Raw genomic sequence first — 22586 nt, 5'->3', positions numbered from 1 at the left:
TTAAAAGTGAGATGTGTGAATTGAATACATAGGACCACAATGGAAACAAGTCCCCAGGACTGTTTTGTGTAATCCTTTTAGCCCAAATGTAAGACTATACCCGTTTCCATTTCTGTCTAAGTATTCAATCAATCAATCAATCAGGGAGACCATATACAACCCAATTGTATAAGTCAGGGGTCTTCAACGTTTTCAGGCCAAGGACCCCATGGCTGAGAGCGAGATAAAGCAGGGACCCCCATTATATATTGTATAAAATATTTATTTTTTCATAGATTTCATAGGCAGCTTCATAGACTTGTTTCACAGCACTATCATGTTGGATTCATGTTAATGTGTATTTCCAGACATTTAACCATGCTCTAAAAACAATACTTAGTAAACCTGACCTTTCACTCTGTACGTAGTCTGCTCTTTTTCCCCCCTATACCAAACCACTTTGCCAAAAATAGCAGATCTACCAGCGCACAACGCCTCGCAGCGCGAGGCGTTGTGCGCTGGTAGATCTGCTATTTTTGGCTAAAGTTCTCCTCAGAATAGGGATGCTTGGTTGAAGTGGTTAATGTAAAAATCACACACAGATTTGGCGGACCCCCCTGTAGTAACTCTGAGGACCCCCTAGGGGTCGCGGACGCCCTGTTGAAGACCTCTTGTATAAGTTATATTGTATTAACATACTCTACCATACATATTGGACAACATTACATTATATTAGTTTTAAAAAAAGCTACATAGTGCCGCTTTAATCCAACAACAGAGCAGAATGTATGTGCTAATCTGAACAGATGAACACCTTCTTAATAGATGCTGTCTCTCTTTTCCTTCCTAGTTTTAATTATGTCAAAATAATACCACTGCATGAGTATGAATAGCTTCACATTAGTATTTCATCTAAAAGGATTAAAGCATCGTGTTGATGCAACTGAGCAAAAGGCTGGAAGGCTAAATGAATACTAAACTTCAACATAACTTGAACTACAGCAGCACAAAATGGAACATTTTATCTTGATGTGACATCTGTTTCATGATGATTGATACTTCATACCAGTGGTTCTCAAACGTTCTTTTTTGTGTCAAGGACCCCCAAAATGATATGTATTTGGCTGCGGACCCCATCTCTAAAATATTTTGTGCCAAGGATCTCAAGAAGCAAATTTATTTTGTTTATATAATATATAAGCAAATCTTTGTATTATAAAGATTTGCCAAAGATCTTCGGGATTTTTCAACAATAGCAGATCTACAAGCTTGTATATCTGCTATTTTCAAATAGCCAAAGTATAAAATATAGTTAAAAGTGGTTAAAATGATTGTGATGCTATATTAACTGACCCCCTGGTACCCCTCCAAGGACCCCTGGGGTTCCCCGGACCCCACTTTGAGAACCAACGCTTTATAATGTATTTATTTTTTAAGCAAAACATTAACATTATGCTAACAGCAAGATGTTGATTTAGACTATCTTTGCAAGTTCATTTTAAACACTTATTAGGGTTCCTTCCATCTTTGAAAAGATCACACAATGGCTCCTGTCCATTAAGGAATTCACCAATCACCTTGTATTGTTCAAATTAAAATAATGAATATCAATGAATCAATGAATAATGAATAATGTTCAATAGACCAGTGGTTCTCAACGTGGGGTCCCTTGGCCTTGCGAGGGGGGGTTTCCAGAGGGTCCCCAGCTAAATGATTTTATATAACATCAAAATCAGTCAAATCACTTTAACCCAATCTTATACATTAACTATTTCTGAACACATTGGAAAAAAATCTTTAAAATGTCTGAATATGTTTTTATTTTATTTTAACAACACAAATGTTATCTTATGGGGGTTCCTGGCACAAGATACTTTCAAATGGGGGTCTAATTTGTATCCATTTGGGGGTCCATGACATGAAAATGTTTGAGAACTACTGTAAAACACACAATAAGCTGTGATCAGTGTGTACATTACTCCCCCTAGTGGTGAACAAGCAGACATGCGTGACCGTGATGGGTCTTATTCCTGTGACTGCTGGCTGCAGTTTTTAGATTGATTGATTGAATACTGTTATAATATTCAAACAGCACGGATGTACAGTAAAACATTTAGGATAAAAGGATAACACAAAAAAGCCCTGGGGACTTGCTTCCATTGTGGTCCTATGCATTCATAGAATATTGACACATTAATACATGTCAGCAACAAATAGAAATAGCTATATTTACAGAGGAGAAAAGGAAAAAAAGGGCAGTCTATGTCCCCTTATTTCAATGGGATTTAATATCTATCTCCACTTGGAAAGTAACTATGTACATTTACTCCAGTACTGTACTTAAGTACAACTTTGAGGTATTTTTTACTTTACCCGATATCTCTACACATCACATCAATGTCAAATATTGTACTTTTTTACTCCACAACAATTATTTGAAAGCATTAGTTTTAAGTTACTTTGTAGATTTAATTTTGACAAAATTACATCAACCAATTAAAACCGTCTATTTGAAAATAGCGGATCCTCCACCGTGTGGCGATGCAAAGCATTGTGAGCTTGTAGATCTGCTATTTTTTGGAAATCTTTGGAAAATGAAAAAAAAAAAAACATGTTTTGCCTTTCGGCAAATGAGTACTAATGACTTACTTACTTTTGATACTTTAAGTATATTTTGATACCAATACTTCTGTACTTTTACTCAAGTAAAACTTTGACTACAGGACTTTTACTTTGTCTCTGTCGGGTGGAAACGTCACATGTCCAAAACAGTTACTTTTCAGGATTCAAATTCAAAAACAGCAAAAGCATCAGATCTACAAGCTCAAAACGCGTCGCTTTGCGCCGCGTTCGTTTGGGCTTGCAGATCTGATACTTTTGATACTTTTGTGTGACGCTGTAGTGTGATCAAGTAGGGCTTTAATTTACGAAAAAACACAAAAAGTTGAAATATGGAGATAAAAGGTTTCTGCCGACAGTAATGACTTATAACTGAGTATTTCTACATTGTGGCATTGTTCATTTTAAATGTGACTATACTTCTTCCACAGACAGACAGACAGACAGACAGACAGTCAGTCAGTCAGTCAGTCAGTCAGACAGTCAGTCAGACAGACAGACAGACAGACAGACAGAGACTCCAACATCATGACCACCTTAATACAGTGGTTCTCAAAGTGGAGTTCGGGGACCCCCAGGGGTCCTTGCGGGGGGTTCCAGGGGGTCCCCAGCAAAATGTGTTAATACAGCATCACACTCATCTGTGCAATATTTTTTTTAAATATCGAAAATGTACAATAAATCTTCTCTTCTGGGGGGGTCCCTGGCACAAAACATTTTCAGATGGGGGTCTGCAGCCATACACATATCATTCTGGGGGTCCTTGGCACGAGAACAATTGAGAAGCACTGCTTTAATAACAACATCCTTTGTGTAGAAACAAACACTCTAAATGGTACTTACAGGGAGCAGGCCTAATGCAGCAGTCTGACCGGGTGAAGATTTCTCTGTAGGCCAGTGGTGCAATAAGCAATCAGACTGAATTATAGATGACACAGAGGACTCTCTCTCTCTCTCTCTCTCTCTCTCTCTCTTTCTGTTCAAATGAATGTCAAACCAATTTCAGAGACAGTCTCATTTTAGTCATTGAAATTATTATTTCCCCGTGATCGTCACATTCACATAAAAGGAATTAACCCATTAAGACCGGGAACGCATCTGTGTCATTTTTAGATTTCTTTGGCTTTTCAAAAATAGCAGATCTACGAGCTCATAGCGCGGCACTGAGTGCCGCGCTATGAGCTTGTAGTTTTGCTATTTTTGAAAAATCGTGAACATTTGTGCAAATCTTGGAATATATATATATATTTTAAAGCGATTCTTTTTACTCAAATCTTTGCTTCTGGGGGGTCCCTGGAACAACATATTTTGAGATGGGGGTCCAAATATATAATTTTGGGGTCCTTGACATGAAAAAGTTTGAAAACCACTGATATTACAGCAACATACGTTCTTTCTTAGGATTTTTGTTAGGATTTAGAAGACATTTGTAGAATCCCCAGAAGCAAAGATTTGAGTTAAAAATGTTTGCTTTAAAAAAATATATATATATTCCAAGATTTAGAACTAATTCCACGATTTTTCAAAAAATAGCAGATCTACAAGCTCATAGCGCGGCACTCGGTGCTGCGCTATGAGCTTGTAGATCTGCTATTTTTGAATAGCATAAGAAATCTTAAAATGACACACAGATGCGTTAGCGGTCTTAAAGGGTTAAAGGAGCATAAATTACTCGCATCTCGTACTACTCTTGCAAAAAGAGTTCATTTGTTTCCATTGTGGTCCTATGTATTCATCAACACTCATCGACATCGCATACAAAACTAACACAATAATACATGTCATCAACCAATACAAACACGCACAAAAGAGATGGGAAAATTACAATGACCTTTTTTCCCCTCCATACATATCTTTTGCCGAAAATAGCCAACCAACAAGCTTAACGGCGTGTCATGTTGCGCCGTGTTGTGAGCTTGTAGATCCGGTTATTTTTCTCCGAATGTTTCCCCTCAAGACTAGGTACGCTATAGGTTTCATGTGGTTACTGATTCCATTCTCATGAACCAGTGGTTCTCAACCTTTTCAGGCTGTGACCCCCCCCCAAAATAATCTTATTTGAACTGGGGACCCCCCACCCCAACAAGCACTTATACTTGTAGGAGTTCAGGCATTACATTTAGTTTGTCTCGGTTCCACAGATAAATATTGTGAAAATAGCAGATCTACAAGCTCACAACGCAATGTGAGGCGTTGTGAGCTTGAGGAGATATTTTCAAATGTTTTACTTCTTACAATTTGGCCAATGTTTGACCAGTTTTTAAAGTATAGTTAGTTTGTTGATTACTTTTGATACAGTATTGGTCTTCTTTCATTTCTTCCCCCCCCCCCCCCCAGGTATTAAAAAGGTCTTAAAAGTCCTTAAACTGTCACTTTACTGTCATCTGGGGACCCTCCCAAAATCATGTGGGGACCCCCCTGGGGGTGGCGTCCCGACCCACAGGTTGAGAACCAATGGTTTAGACATGCGTTTTGTTCCCCTTCATAATTCAGATGGAGTGAGTCAGTATTTCATGGGCTGACGAACCTGAGATTGAGCCTAAAACAAAAATCACCATTCTCAGGTTTGACAGTCCTGGAAAGAGCTGCTCAAGAACTTGTGGTGAGTGATGATAGTGCGTCCATGTTCCTGTGGGTCCATGATGATACTTCATGATGTGCTGCATCTTCCGGGGAACAGGAACGCTCGTCCCAAAACACACTCGCCCCCATTTTGTCAGCGGACCGCTCGCACCTGGTGGTTCTTGTATTCGTTTTACTGAGGTTAAGTTAAGGATTATAAGGTTAGGTTTAGGCATAGTTTTAGGATTAAGGTTAGGTTTAGGCATAGTTTTACTGAGGTTAATTTAGGAATAAGGTTAGATTTAGGCATTGTTTTACTGAGGTTACGTTTAGGAATAAGGTTAGATTTAGGCATTGTTTTACTGAGGTTACGTTTAGGATTAAGGTTAGGTTTAGGCATAGTTTTACTGAGGTTACGTTTAGGAATAAGGTTAGGCTTAGGCATAGTTTTACTGAGGTTACGTTTAGGAATAAGGTTAGGCTTAGGCATAGTTTTACTGGGACCGTACCTATGTTCCCCGGGTCCTATGTTCCCCGCTTTCCTAGGGATGCTGTAAACCTAACCCTAACCCTAACCTTAGTGGGGGAACATAGAACCCGGGGAACATATGGATGACCCCGTTTTACTGAGGTTACGTTTAGGAATAAGGTTAGGTTTAGGCATAGTTTTACTGAGGTTACGTTTAGGAATAAGGTTAGGTTTAGGCATAGTTTTACTGAGGTTACGTTTAGGAATAAGGTTAGGTTTAGGCATAGTTTTACTGAGGTTACGTTTAGGAATACCTGGTGGTGATCACGTTCCGCGGTCGCCGGATTTGACCCGAGGAGAGTGTGTTTTGGGGCAAGCGTTCTTGTATTCATCTTCTGCGTCTGTCATCACTGAGCATCTGTCCCTCCTCGGCAGACAATTCATTCATGTGTACAGTAAATAGCAATGATAACTTTTCTTTCTAAGTTTTTGATTAACAATTAAACACTTACAGTTGTTGTCGGGCAGACATCCCTATTCTAACTCGAAAAGCGGCGCGAAAGCGACGCTTTTCGAGCTTGTAGATCTGCTACTTTTGATGCTTTTGAATTTGAATCCTGAAAAGGATTCAAATTCCCGACAGAGACGATGTATTTATTGCCAAGCAAGGCAACAGAGAAAGGACCAACGTGTTTCCACTCTTGGGTCTTCAACAGGGTCTGACAATCATCAAGCTAATTAGTCACACTTCAGTTTTGCAGATGACTTCAGGTTAGACTTCATTCAGTCTGCTTATTTTCATCTTTATTATATATTTATTTGTTATTTTTAATCTTAGGTATTTCTCTAGTTTTTTCGCCACTAAATTTATCAATTATTTCTCTAGTAAAATAGTGAAAATAGCAGATTTACAAGCTCAGCTGAGCTTGCGTAGATCTGCTATTTTCACTACTTTTGTGGGACACTTTTATAATAATATGAACATACATGTATGGCCTATGAATGGATATATATATATATATATAGTATATGTACAGACTATTGACAGTGTGTATAGTGTATATGAGGCTGATTATATAGGAACAATGACAGCCACTCAGCCAGCCTGTAATATATAGTTACAATTTACAATTTAGGCATTTAGCAGACGCTCATAATCCAGAGCCAGTTACAGTAAGCAAGGTAAACACAGGGTGTATGTATATGGGATAGTATATAAAGTCTCTGAACAGTGAATATAATGAGCAATACACCATCTATCAGCAATGAAACACTTAACAGCAGTTATCCATCTGGCGCATTAAAAGCTCTCATGGCAATTAAAAAGCTACCTGATGAAACCTAATGCACACACAGCCTCTCACTGTAATAATAAGACCTAAATCACTATGGCTTTGACTTTATGAGCGCAGTCCATTCTGTCTGGATTGTAATTGTTACTTTTATGCAGATGGAGGAAAGTGTGTGTGTGTGCATGGCACCACACACACACACACACACACACACACACACACACACACACACACACACACACACACACACACACACACACACACACACACACACACACACACACACACACACACACACACACACACACACACACACACACACACACTCACACACACAGTGTTGGACAAAGCACTCAACCCCAGTGCTTGAATCAAAGTAGAGATACTCCAGGTTCAATATTTACTCAACTACAAGTGGAAGTTGCTCCATCAAATGTTTTAGCTAGATACTCAAAAGTACATCCTTTTAAAAACATACATATATATATGAAATTACAAAGTTAATTTCTGTTGAATACCAATACATTGCCGTATTGAAAAATCTTCAGACATTTTCAAAAATTGTGAAAATAGCCTAACTACAACTACAAGCTCACAACACGCCACATCGTGAGTTAGTAGATCGGCTACTTTCAGTATATATTTGCAATAGAGATTATTGGTTAATTCATAATGCTTTTTTGTAAGTTTGGGTCCCGGGCCCGGCGGGGGTCCCTTCCTAGAAAGATAATTACAATATGTGTCTTTCAATGTAGTGGAGTAAAAGTAATAAGCTTCCCAAAAAGAAAAAGAAAAACAATACTTTTTTTCTCTCTTTACTTACAGTACGTACATTATTCAAGTACAGTAGATATACTTAGTTACTGTCCACCAATGCGTGTGTGCCCACACCTACTGTACACGCACACACAGACCAACACACACACACGCACACGCACACACGTCTAAGACCCTTTTACCCACTGCATCAAACTAATTCAAACCCTCAGCACATCAATCAGAAATACCTCTCCATCTGAATTATTCAATTTCAAGTGTCTGTATTCTGCCACAGAGAGTTGGCAGGCTCTACGTCCACCACTTTAGAGCAGACTACACACACACACACACACACACACACACACACACACACACACACACACACACACACACACACACACACACACACACACACACACACACACACACACACACACACACACACACAAAGCCAGCTCGCACATTAACCACACACATAACAATAAATAAAGTCAAGCTGTTTGTTCAGCCCCCCCCCCCCCCTCCCTTTCAGTCCCTCTCTTACCCATTACAATAATGGAGATCTGATGTTGTTGAAAGAATGAATCCCCACATCGTTGTCGGGCAGAAACCTCCTATCTCAAAATGTCAACTTTTTAGGGGTTTTCCGTAAATGAATGCCCTACAATCACCATACAAGAGTGTTGCACAAAACGTGGTGAAAATAGCAAATCTACAATCTACATTCAATGTCCAAAACTGTTACTTTTCAGGATAAAAATTCAAATGATTCAAAAGTAGCAGATCTACAAACTCAGTACATGACACGATGTGAGCTTGTAGATTGGCTTATTTTCACTATTTTAAAATAATGATAAAAAACCTCATATGTCCTAAGCTGTTACTTCACAGGATTCAAATTCAAAGGATTCAAAAGTAGCAGATCTACAAGCTCAAAACGCGTCGCTTCGCGCCGCGTTTTGAGCTTGTGGATCTGCTACTTTTGATGCTTTTGTGTGACGCTGTAGTAACTTGCGAAAAAACACCAATAGTTAGAATACGGAGATAAGAGGACACTCCCGAAAGGAGTGGTGGAAAAAATACACATCGTTTTTGCTAAGTAAAAGTATCAATACTGCAATGTAGAAGTACTCTGCTACAAGTCCGCTATAAATTCAAAATGTACTTGAGTAAAAGTACAAAAGTATTGGTATCAAAATGTACTTAAAATACAAAAGTAGAAAATACTCATTTATTTATTTAATACTCACACTCAAAATACTCATTTCACAAGTTTTCAAGTATAAAATGTATTAAAATAACCGATCTACAAGCTCACAATGCGTCGCATTGCAAGCTTGTAGATCGACTATTTTCAAATAGCCGAAAGGTACATAGGGCAGAAGTGGTTAATGTATGTTTTGTAATAATAATGAAAATCTACAAAGTAACTACTAACTAAAGTTTTCAAAGAATTGTAGCGGAGTAAACAGTACAATATCTGTCTCCGAGATATAATGGAGAAGAAATAAAAGTATTGAAAATTAGAAGTACTCAAGGAAAGTCAAAATTCTTCAAAATTGTACTTAAGTACAGTACTTGAGTACACATACTTACTTTACACCACTGCCCGACAGCAACAATATATATCTTTTAAAATAATAATTAAAAAAAGGAACAGGTTTTGGACATACAAGGTTTCCACCCGACAAGACAGCCAGCCAGCCACCATTCTTCTTCTTTCTTACCCACATGACAAGACTTCCAGACTCCTCTCTCAGCGCGCCACAGAGCCCCACAGACCAGACCAGACCCAGACAGATATGGAAATTATTATTCTAGACCTAGCTCTCTCTCTCTCTCTGTGTGTCTCTCTGAAGACAAACTAAAGGCAGAGGAGACAGAGAACACAATGGAAACAGCAGCTACTGTCACAGCAGACTAAAGAGGATGAAAAAGCCTCTAGCAGGTAGTGTGTAGTTCTGGGTTATAACGGTCGGCCACTGCGCCGAAAGGCTGTGACCTCATCAAACACTCTATAGCCTATAGTGCTGATGAGGATGCCACACACACACACACACTGACACACACACACACACACACACACACACACACACACACACACACACACACACACACACACACACACACACACACACACACACACACACACACACACACACACACACACACACACACACGTTTGTATTACTATACTTGTGAGGACGTCAGCATTTTTAAATTAAACAATTACAGATTTAAGTTGACGAATAATTGTCACACTAACAATTGTAATTAATGATTTAATTGTGTTTTTGACATCGAACATATGAATAAAAAGTGAATTTCTGTTTGGGTTTTAGGCTTCGTAATCAAAACTAATTTGAAATAAATGACATGATATAATATTTAATCATTTCATACTTTAAAAAACATTTTAAAAATAGCGGAAATAGCTGATCTACAAGGTTACAACGTGTCACGAAGTGACACGTTGTAACCTTGTAGATCAGCTATTTCTGCTTTTTGAAACTTTGACCATTATGACGATTATGCAAAATAATTGCGATAAGACGAGCATGTAATAATCGTGACAGGATGACCGGTGTCGTGCTCAGTACAGTAAAATACCAGATCTACAAGCTCACAACGCGTTTTGAGCTTGTACTATAGCTCGTACTATTTACGGCATGCAACACTACACTACACTAAGCTCAGTTCACAGCACAACGAAGTCACGTTGTGACTGAGCTATATGTGACTTGTATATCTGCTATTTTCGGTCCCTAGCCCCCCTAAACCTAACCACTAATATGTCCAATCCTATAACCACCAACCTGAATCTTTCACCTAATTGTAAGCCTAACTTTACAAATCACAATAAACCAAAACCAGGAAAATTGTCTATTTCTCTAATTTGATTGTGGCCCTCACAAGCATAGTAATGCAAGACCACACACACACACACACACACACACACACACACACACACACACACACACACACACACACACACACACACACACACACACACACACACACACACACACACACACACACACACACACACACACACACACTCCTTCCTGTTTGTCGCTGGTGGTAGATTTTCCATGACATGAAATCATTCAAAAAGGGACCAAACATTTATAGGTATCATTGAAAATAAAACTGCCGAACTAAAGGAGGAGGACTTTAAGCCATGTCATTTCAAAAAGCACAATAAATATCAAAGTAATAGACGTGTAAAATTTACCTGTTATAGATGTGTTTATAATAATATATATATTTTAATAATAATACATCTATAATACCTTTATATAGCACTTTTCTTGGTACTCAGAGTCGCTTTACAGAGCACAAATACAAGAAAAAACTTTATTAAGAGAATAACTAGTTAAAAGGCTAAAAGAAAGGCATGTTTATGTGAATGTCTGAAAGTTTAAACGACAATAACATAATGTGCAATCGTCCCCCTTTGGCTCATAATCATAGAGGAAACATGTGTGGTGCTATATAGCACCCTTCTTTAAAGGTGTTATATATGGCACCTTTGTCAAATGGTGCTGCCGTATATAATAGCACCGACTTTATGTAGGTTTCATATCTTGCTCTTTGATATTTAACTTGTCTAGTATGTTAAAAGTGAAAGTATTTATTAATGGATATATTTTTCTGTATGTCTCTGCCACCCCCTCCCCCCAAACACATGGCTCTCAGTTTACACACGAAAAGACCACAATGGAAATAAGTTGAAATAAGTATGGTCATTTACAGTACTGTATGCTTTTGTAAATAAAAACAATCAATCAATCAATCAATCAATCCATCCATCAATCAATTCATACGTTTACTATGAATGGAAACGTAATGAAGCAACAAACAAAAAAAGCTTTGTAAATATTTAGAGACTACTACAATGGCAAAGGCTGTTTTTGACTCACTTTTATGCTTTTCTGAGGTCGGATAGAATAATCATGTTAGACTGACTGTATTAACCCATGTAGACCTGAGGCCGATTTTAAAAACACCTTCTAAAACCTAACCTAAGTTTTATGAAGTAATTTGTTTATTCCAAAAATGTAAAAAAAAAACAAAAAAAAACATTAATGTTCTAAAAAATACATCTAAAAATTAAACAGATGCTTTCCGGGATTGAAAAGTATAACAACGTATAGGCTTTCCAGATCTAAATAGATTAAGAGTGTGTGTGCCGATGAAACAGCAGTGATGACAGGCAGGCATATGCCTCCTTTGGGGGCCCTGGAATATTTCCTTATGGGGGCTTTGGGGGCCAAAATTAAACCACATTAAACCACTGCTTTAATGTGTTATCCTCAGGAAATAACGTAGCTTTTGCTATTCTTTCACTAAATAAATTAACCACGAATCCTGTAGTGTCCCTATTCTTGGGTCAACATTCGGCAAAAAATGGCCTATCTACAAGCTCACAACAATCTGATATTGGGTGAAGATATTTAGTGCAGAGGGGGGAAAAAGGAGGGGGGCTAGTGTAGACCCCTGGGGGCTCCGATAAACAAAGTACATATGAGGTTTAAGATGGTTAAAAACCAAGAAGGTTAAGGACCAGTAGAGAACTTCAACTTTTAAAGAGCCATACAGGGGATGAACATGTTTTTATGTGTTGCAGAGCTCTGCTGTAAACTTTTTCCATGTCAAGGGCCCCCAAATTAACTTGTACTTCAAGAAAAACGTCAAGATTTTTTTTAAATTACAGATCTACAAGCTCACAACGCGACATCGCGTTGTGAGCTTGTAGATCGTCTACTTTCAGATGTATATATATATATATATATCATTTTGCTAGGGACCCCCTGAAAACCCCTGGCGGACGACACTTTGAGAACCACTGCTATATAGCACCTCAAACACCGCCCAGATAACTGCTGAGGAACCATCAGTTGTGTGTAGTAGCCCAGTGATTCTCAAACTTTTTCGTGCCAAGGACCCCCAAACTGATATGTATTTGGCCGTGGTCCCCCACCTGAAAATATATTGTGCCAGGGACCCCCGAAGAGTATATTTGAGTAAAAAAACACACACTATTTTTCAAAAATGTTCAAAAATAGCAGATGTACAAGCTCGCAGGGCGGCACGAAGTGAGGAGCTGTGAACTTGTAGATCTGCTATTTTTGAATAGCCAACATATAAATGGATAGAGTGGTTTTAAAAAATCGCGATGCTGTGTTAACTTCTTTTGCTGGGGACCCCCTGGAACCCACCCCCAAGGACCCCTGGGGGTCCCCGGACCCCACTTTGAGAACCACTGGGCTACTACACAAAGTTATTCTTGACAAATTAACTGTTTAAGGCTACTTACATGTTTCAGCCCACCTCCATGCATGTCTTAATATTTCTTCTATTTCTTCCTTCTGCCAATGAAGCAAAGCCCAGGATTTGCTGTCACCTGTTGGTGTGAAAGGGTTGTGTTACTTATTTTAAATACCCTATGTATATTTTTTTAAATTGTCAAAGTAACATTAACATTGTGTTTTTAAGCATTTTATTTTTAAAGCAAATAATGATTCGAAAAGTATAGGCTAATAAGCCAAGACCAAAAATAGACACTATAGCAAAGAAATTGCTTCACAAATGCAATTAATAAAACATTCTGTGATAACCACAGTTTTGTTAAGTCTTGACAATGACTCAATTATTAGAGTTCTGTAGCATTTTAATGACTTTGGACAAAATAAATAACCATATAGGCCTACAACAATCACGACCTCTAAAAATGAAGCAGTTAATGGCAGAATTGTCTAATAGATTGTTTATGATTTCGTTGTGTATGACGTAGTGTTAGCGAAAAATAGCGAAAATAGCCAAACTACAATGCGTCGTCCTACATCTGCTATTTTTGAACATTTTACCAACGTTTTGCTCAAAGTACTCATTAAAGTGTTTAACAAAGATGAGCTATAGGCCTACTGTACGTAGGTAGGCCTACATACCGTACCATGTAAACACAGCTCTTTCTTTGTGAAGCGGGCTTCTACAGTATTTAAAGGTGTAGTGAAATGAAAAATATGTTTTTCACACTTTTAGAGCATATCCGTGGTCATCATATGGGCATACCTAACAATAGATGCCAAAAAAAAGAAGAAAAAAAACATTTTTGTGTATTTTTACATCTAAAGTCCCTAAAAAGCCAATCTTAATTACTTCCTGTAAACGAAAACGTGCTGCGTGATGACATAACGCAGCTTTCATGAAAATAAATTAATCTTGATTACATGCACCTGTTTGATTCCCATAGCTGCACGTTCTTCAAACACAGCTGATTTTAATTACAGAGATACTCCGTTTTGAATCTCATTGAAGATGAGTGTATTACTCATTTTAAACTTCATCTGCACACTAAAATATGTATCTGAAAACATCATAGGTTAGAAATAAGCCAGGTAGTAGCAAACGTGCTTCACTGGCCGTCTCTCTCTCACTTGTAAAAAAAAACACTAGCCGTGTTGCACACGGCTGAAGTGATTGAGATCCAACGTCCCATAGCCTGAAGGGATGGGACCTTCTGATTGGTTTAGAGTCGTTGAGCCGACGTTTCAGGCTGAACCTTCAAAATAAAATGACCGAAAATGTCACTTCAGTGCGTCTTTAACACACCTGCTGGTTCCACACGCAATCAGTAGGCTAGGCCACTGTTTCCCAAACAGTGGATCGGGACCCATTTGTGGTTCGGGACACAAAGTAAAATATGCCTTCATTTTTTGTTCCCCCACATTTTGTTTTGAATTACTTCATTTCAATACATTTACATAAAGATTCCCCCCCAAAATCACAAATTAAATGCAAATTCAAACATTTTTCAATAGAATTTAATAACTGAATGAAAAGAATATCTCAGAAATTCCACTAATTAGAAAAGTGTTAGGGTTAGGCTAAAAACGTATAAGAAGTCATATCAGTGAATACATTGAAAAATAACCCCAAACTCCCATTGTTGACTCAAAACAAAGTTTAATGATGTCCAAACCCATGACAACCAGAGTAGCCTATTATCAAACTCTGATGACAACGGCAACGCTGTTCATAAGTGATGCATGTGGAAGTGAACTTTTTAAAATAATAATCTAACTACATTAGATTATTATATGTTGACATTTATTATATTATAGTATTATTATAGTTATTATTATAGTATTAATATAAAATCTCCATTCCTTAAGCCTATTCATTCATAAAGATTAGCAACTGAGTCCTTATGAATGAATGAGTTTATTTTGAACAGGAATTAAAAACAAATAAAATACAGCAAAACAACAAGCATAGCAACAACAATGTTCAAAAAGGAGTAGGATGAAGTGTAAACGTATAAACTCCTACCCCCCTTTTGCCAATGCAAACTATTAACTGATAATTTTCACAATTGTATACACAACCCAAACATTTCCACTGCATGTTAAAATAAAACACAAACATTAACAAGCAATAACAGAAGTTTCAAATAGCAGAGTCACAAAAAAAAATCCTTACACGGATAAATGGTATTTATAATTTTGATTTAGTAAACTTGCAGACCTTGGCTACTGGGTCTTCTTGGGTGAACATTCTGCTGATGTGGTTCATGGTCTACTGTAGTAGCCTATGTGGTTTTATAGTATGCCTATGGGTTGACACTGTGAACCCTACGCTGAGTTTTGTGTGAAAGGGGTAAAATATAGACTGTAGTTTGTCCGAGGGTCCTGACTGTCAAGCGTGAATGATGACAACCACAATATCCTTCCTGTCACTCGATATACTATGATTCACCCCATTCAATGGAAACTTTTTCTTTTTCGTACCTCCAAATTGATATGTATGTGGCCATCTGAAAAGGTTTTGTGCCAGGGATCCACAGAAGAGAAGATTTGTGTAAAAAAAATTGCAGATGTACAAGCTGGAAGATTTTGTACAAATCTTCTCCTACGGTAGCCTAGTTACTAGTTATCATGTGTCTTCTGCAGACCGGGATAGTTTACTAGGCCCTAGTAAACCATTCCGGTTTGCAGAAGACACATGTCAAATACATGTCAATTTGAGGGTCCTTGACATGAAAATGTTTTAGAACCACTGACCAAACACCTAATTTATACTTAGTGTTACAAAAGTATAAATTAGGTTTTAAATAATGGTCTCTGATTCACTGGGGTGAGCAGAGGTTACAGCTTCTCTGTGAATTAGCATGTTCTCACAAAATCAGTAAAGTTTACATTATTATTTACACAGACAAAATTAACGATGCAAGAAAAAAACATGAAGTGACTTAATAATTGTATTGTACTTTGTGTTTTAATAAAAAAGAAAAGAAAAACAATAAAACAAAAAGAGGTAAACACAGCACACAGACACAACTGAGGTTGGGTTGGGTAGAGATGTACAATCCAAAACGATAAGTGAATGAATGACGACATTTTCAACAGTAAACACATTGTTCGACCACATGGAAGATATAGTGTTCATCATACTAACGTCAGGCCTTCAGCAGAATACAATACATGTAGCCTACATCACTGCTTGTCACAGAGAGTGAATATATTTTAGGTTTAATGTTTAATCATTTCGTACGCATACTTTGTTCTTTGGTTGTACATTTCCCGGATATTATTAGGTTGATTGAAAATATGTTAAAAGGTCAGTTCTAATTATAGTTTTCCATGACAATGTTCTATGGAACTAGTGTGAATATGTTCACATTCAAAAGGACATCATGTACATTATAGGCAAAGCTCACATACTGTACATAGTATACTCGGTTCAACCAACGTAACATGAATTCGAACCATTTTTTAAATCATGTAAAAAGTACAAAGCATGTGTGCAACACTGATGTTATAGGACTGTCAAATACATTCCTATAAGAACAAAAATAATATCAACGAGTCTAAAGCTTGGTAATAATAAGATCGGGCACTAATAGGACTCATTTATGTTATGCAAATGAGTGTCCATTATTGACTTCATTTAGGAAATACACTCTGAGAGTGCTGGAGTGCAGCAGTGCACCCCCGGGTGCAGTGTTGAAAGGAGCCCCCCCCCCCCCCCCCCCCACACACACACACACACACACACACACACACACACTAGCACACACTATGTAAAATTATGATGATTTAGTAATATCGTTCCTGCTATACCGCCAACCAGGTGAAGAAATCGCAGATTGAGGCTTTAACCTTTGCTTTTATGAAATATCCAAGACCAAATGCTATAATCTTAAAGGAAAAAAAAAAAAAAAAATAGCCTATCTACAGTACATGCTCACAATGCGCTGCAGACGCATTGAGAGCTTGTAGATCGGCCATTTTTGCTGGAGAATTCAAATGACTGAAATCAGCACACACTGACCATTCCGGGTGAAAAGTCGGGCTGTCCCGAGCGTCTGAACAACGGAGGAGGAAGTCACTGCAAGAATTGCGATGGTTGCAGCTTGTTTGGTACTGACTAGACCAGACAGTATTTATCACGCATCTATGAGCAAAAGCTCTCAAGTTGTGAGCTTGCAGAACTGATATTTTAGCTATTTTTCTTCAAAATGTTTTGCCATTTTTTAAGGTTTCCACCAATGTGGTTCAAATGTACTGTATATTATACAGTATAAGATAAGTCTATTCAACTCAATGTCTTTTTGCCAAACTGAGTCGTGTATATCGTCTCTGTCGGCGTGGAAACGTGTCCAAAACAAGTCAATTCGCGTCAAGTTTCAAGCTTGTATATCTGCTACTTTTGATGCTTTTGTGTGACGCTGTAGTATGATCAAGTAGGGCGTTAATTTACCAAAAAACACAAACGGTGTTTGGAGATATGGAGATAAAGAGGTTTCCTGCCCCGACAGCAACAATATATGACTGTCAGATCAGGACCGTTGGTGAATGGCGTGCTTTATAAACATGAAACACAGTCGCTCTATACTTTTAGACACATGAACAAGGGTCAGAAGAGGTTTCACCGCTTTACAACCTGTAGCCATGCAGAGAAAAGAAGAATCAAAGGAGCAAAAAAAAACGTTACACCTACACAAGTTTCCGATGAAGTGGTCCTTCAAAGATAAGGCAAGCGAGCTACTCTACTTGATTGCCTGTGTCTATTTGCATGACTCATCTGTGCGAAAGGTAAAAACTAACTCAACATGTTCTGTACAAATTAGCACAGTATGTGCAATAGGCTGCAACTATCCATTATCTTCTTCTGAGCCATTATTCTATCGATTTACTTTTTCGATCAATCAAATCTTTTTTTTAATAATCAACTAAATCAATTAAGCCCTATTTTATACTTTTTCATACAAAAGGTGTCGCACAAAATCGGAGAAATAGCTGATCTACAAAGTCACCACGCTTCACAATGTGCGCTTGCAGCTCTGCTATTTTCAGTATTTTGGAAAATTGATAATTTTTCAATATCGACGTAATCAATTCGTTTGATTAACTGCCGCGTGGCCCTAATGTGCAATTTCAACATTCACTGTCATCCGCGGTACAGTAAGGCTACAGTAGAGGATTACATTCCTTCACAACAAAATCTCCGGCTCACAATTTAAAACATGACAGATTGTCACAAAAACAGCAACGATGAGAAAACTTGACTCATCCGACGTTCTATACAGTACATATAAAAATATTCCAGACTTTAAATTTACAACTGTCCAACCCAACAGCATGTACACACATACAAATAATATATTAAAAACATTTAACAATATATAGGGTACATGTACATTTATAACGTCTTTGTTCCTGTCCCAAATTCTTGCTGCTGTACCCAGGTTAAGGCGTCCAACAACCAAAAAGGTGCATGTTGCAGGCCAGCGGAGGCAATTGAAACATTCACGTTGTCCTCAAAAAGGGCCACCACGCTCCTGAATCGTCCAAATAAAGTTCGTCCACGCAAACCGAACACTTCCTCAGTAACTGGGCTCGTCCATCTCTTCGTCGCTCCAGTCCGGGGGTGCGTCTGTTCCGAAGTATCGATCCCCAAAGTTTCCTAGAGTAAGAAAAAAACAAAATAAAGCTTGTTTTAGCAGCAGACACCGTTAGCAAACAGCACTGAAGCAGACATGTTCGTTTTGCCAAATCCGGGAACGCATCTGTGTCATTTTTTGATTTCTTTGGCTATTCAAAAATAGCAGATATACAAGCGCTATGAGCTTGTAGATCTGCTGTTTTTGAAAAATCTTGAAAATGTGTGCAAACCTTTGAAAATATATATTTTTTAAAGTGAACATTTGTAACTCAAATCTTTCCTCCCTGGAACAAAACATTTTGACATGGGGGTCCACGGCCAAATACATATCTAAAAATGTTTTCTAAACTAGCGCTGTTAACAGTATGTTGCTATATCAGTGATGCTCCAACTTTTCCATGTCAAGGACCCCCATAATTATATGTATTTGGCCACGGACCCCCATCTCAAAATATGTTGTTCCTGGGACCCCCAGAAGCACAGATCGGAGTTAACATTTTTCGCTTTAAAACATATATAAATATATATATTCAAAGATTTGCACACATTTTCCACGATTTTTCAAATAATAGCAGATCTACAAGCTCAAAGCGTGGCACTTGGTGCCGCACTTTGAGCTTGTATATCTGCTATTTTTGAATAGCCAAAGAAATCTTAAAATGACACAGATGCGTTCCCGGTCTTAATGGATTAAGGCAAAATAACATCACACGACAAAATGCCATACAAAATGTTGTATGGCCAAGTCCTATTATGAGATTTGTGAAACAGTGTGAAAGGACCCCCCCCCCCCCCCCCCCTCACACGAGTGCTCTGTTTCCTAAACAATTAAGACAATAAAATTATGTTTTATTAATTTGTTCCTGCATACAGCCAACCAGGTGAAGAAATCACAGAATGAGGCTTTAACCTTTGCTTTTATGAAATATCCGAGACCATTAGGGTTTTATGGAAAATATTGCTAGTTTGACCACTTACCACTACGAAAATAGCCTATCTACACTACAGGCGACGCATTGAGAGCTTGTAGATCGGCTATTTTCGCTGTGCAACGACATGCTTCAATAGAAGACATGCTGGCTTCTATGGAATCTAAATGACCTCTCAGTCATGGCGACTGAGAACTTTAATCCACGCCAACAGTGAAGCATGCTGTGTGGTAAGGTGGTTCCTGTTCTGAATGAGCTTCGAATTTCAATGCGAGGTCTGTTGAGACAGGCGTCTGAACGCTTTTTTCCCACAGCGTCGGGACGCTTGACAGCAAAAAAAAGCGTAGCATAATTAGAAAACGTCAACTTTGACACTTGTGCACAGAGCGTCCAATCAAAGTGCACTGTGCTCTGAAGTAAGCGTCAGTGGTGGAAAAAGTACTAAAATGATTTACTTAAGTAAAAGTACCAATACTGCAATATAAAACTACTCTGTTGCAAGTACAAGTCCAGAATAAAAAAAATACTTGAGTAAAAGTACAAAAGTATTGGCATCAAAATGTACTTAAAGTACCAAAAGTAAAAGTACTAAATATTTGAAAATAGCCGATCTACAAGCTCACAACGCGTCGCGATGCGACGCGTTGTGAGCTTGTAGATCTGCTATTTTCAAATAGCCTAGGTATAAAATAGGGCTAAAGTGGTCTGAAAAGTAACTAGTAACTTAAGTTTTCAAATAATTGTAGTGGAGTAAAAGTACAATATTTGCATCTGAGATGTAGTGGAGTAGAAGTAAAAGTATTGGAAATTGGAAATACTCAAGTAAAGTACAAATACCTCAAAAATGTACTTAAGTACAGTACTTAAGTAAATGTACTTAGTTACTTTCCACCACTGGTAAGCGTGGAGGAGGCACACATTCGACACCACTTGAGATGAATCACAAATGCATGTTGTTTTATCTGTCTTTTTAACTAGCAGCTGTATATGTGGAATTAATGAAGACCGAGCAACTACATGGCATATTTAATGTCTAAAAATGTATAAATCATTTACAAACACACTGCTAGAGACGAGCATCAAATGTTTTCACTTTTCCGCCCTGTGTCTGTGTGAGCCGTTGCCAACTTGCTGGGCGCACCTGCTTGCTTTGATCGGCTACAGCACTGGAGCCTCTTGCTTGGGGTTAGACTAGTCGCACACTCAACAGCAATTTAAAATGGACAACAACAACAACAAACAACTGCTGTATGTATATGGACACAGCGAATGTTAACGTTTTAAACTAGCAGGTGTAGATAGAGCGGAGGAGAAGGAGAGAGACAACCCGTGGCTGGTCTCTCGCAGCCCGTTGGTAATATTTTTTAGCCAATAAGTACTTTCATGCGGTTTGCTCAACATTTGATTCATTTCACATCTACAGCTGCTAGTTAAAATTTGGTGTTTTCAAAAATACAGTACCGTTTCTTCACCTCGATAGCAGACACACATGAACACACGATGACAGGCTGTCACAGTCACTCATAACCTCAGACGTGCCCAATTTATTTGCACGTAGCGTTGTGGATTAGCAATCGACGCCGCTGATGTGAATTCAGTGTTCATGGTTCAAAGCTAAATAAATGTGTGTATGGCCAAGTCCTGATGTGTGATTTGTGAAACAAATGCTCTAATCTTTCAAATAATAGCCCATCTACAAGCTCTCAATGCGTCGAGAGCTTGTAGATAGGCTATTTTCTTGTAGATAGGCTATTTCATCTTTTGCTGTTCCATGTTGTTTACTGACCTATCCCAGGGATGATGTGGAAGAGGTCGTTGACTTTCTTGTCCACGGCCGTGGTGAGGATCTGGACCTGTGGGAAGGCGTAGGCCACCGAGTGGACGCCCATCTCCGCCATGAGCAGAGACACCAGCAAGATCTTGTCCTCCCGCACGTCATGGTCCTGAGAAGACGACAACACGCACACAGCACTCATGGATTAAAGGAGCCACCCCCCAGACAGCAGAGCGGTTAGCGGGTCGCTCGGATAATCCAAACGTCCCCAGTTTAATTTCGTCTGGAGACCTTGTGTAGCGTGTCCTTTCCACTCTCTCCATCCTCAGGTTTTCACTCTCTACTATCCTATTTAATATACTGAAGCAAAAACTGCCCAGTGGTGTGTTTAAGCTGCATGGTTAAGCTGCATGGCACATCGCCGACCTTCACCATCAAATTGTACCATAAAGCCATATATTATACAGAAAGTTATGGTAAGTTTTATGGCCCTGTGTTGTCAATTGATGATACAAAATGACATAAGTACATATTGCCTCTGTCGAGTGAAACCTCATATGTCCAAAACTGTTACTTTTCAGGATTCAAATTCAAAAACAGCAAATGCTTCTGTGTGATGCTGTAGTATGATTAAGTAGGGCGCTAATTGACGAAAAAAGACAAAACGTTCGGAGGTTTCTGCCCGAGAGCGACGATAGACACGCCACTGCAGTAGTCTTGTGATTGCTTTGTGGTTGAACGAAAAACTAAACGAAAGCACAAGCAAACAAACAAACACGTACCAGTAGGACCCGAACGGCCATCATAGCAGCAGCTCCAGTAGACACGGTGCAGTCCATCAGAACAACGTGGTCCTCACCGATGTCTTTGGGTAAACGCAGGTAGTGAAGCTGTGTGAGGCAGATGGGGGGGGGGGGCACAAACAAAGACTATGAGCACTAACACCAAAAATGATTCAGCACCCCAGAAAACCCATAATTAGACATCCCACAAGTTCATATTGGGCAATTTTCCAGTTGTTTGCCCAGGCCCTCCGGGTACCCCAACTTTGATTGGCTCCTAGGGATGTTAACAATTAATCGATTAATCGAATTAATCGATTAAGAAATTATCCGATTAAATCAAACAATTAACAATTAATTGAAAAAAAAAAAGTTTTTTTTTTTTTTTTTTTAAATCTTCAGAACCCAAGATATGATGATTTGAAGATTTTCTGCTCCATTCACTTCTTGTTTAACTTACTGAAAAAGGCT

General features: G+C 38.5%; 1 protein-coding gene across 3 annotated transcripts in view; it reads right to left on the bottom strand.

Moving 5' to 3' along the window:
• The window catches only part of uckl1b (uridine-cytidine kinase 1-like 1b), a 476626-nt gene that overhangs the window by 405946 nt on the left and 48094 nt on the right, over window positions 1-22586 (bottom strand). For 2 of the 3 annotated variants that reach the window (XM_084068938.1, XM_084068939.1), the window contains exons 13-15: window positions 22116-22223; window positions 21346-21502; window positions 16747-18651 (exon numbers count right to left, since the gene is read on the bottom strand). In XM_084068938.1, coding sequence (XP_083925064.1) covers window positions 18572-18651; window positions 21346-21502; window positions 22116-22223 — 345 coding nt within the window. In that variant the 3' untranslated portion in view covers window positions 16747-18571. Of the gene's footprint in view, window positions 1-16746; window positions 18652-21345; window positions 21503-22115; window positions 22224-22586 lie in introns of those variants that run through there. The other variant, XR_014601632.1, reaches the window with a different exon arrangement.

Source organism: Gymnoscopelus microlampas (assembly GCF_963454915.1).
Source record: "Gymnoscopelus microlampas genome assembly, chromosome: 10".
In the NCBI taxonomy this organism is placed as follows: domain Eukaryota; kingdom Metazoa; phylum Chordata; class Actinopteri; order Myctophiformes; family Myctophidae; genus Gymnoscopelus; species Gymnoscopelus microlampas.
Note: the sequence above shows the minus strand (reverse complement) of the source record. Positions and strands in the feature narration are given on the sequence as shown.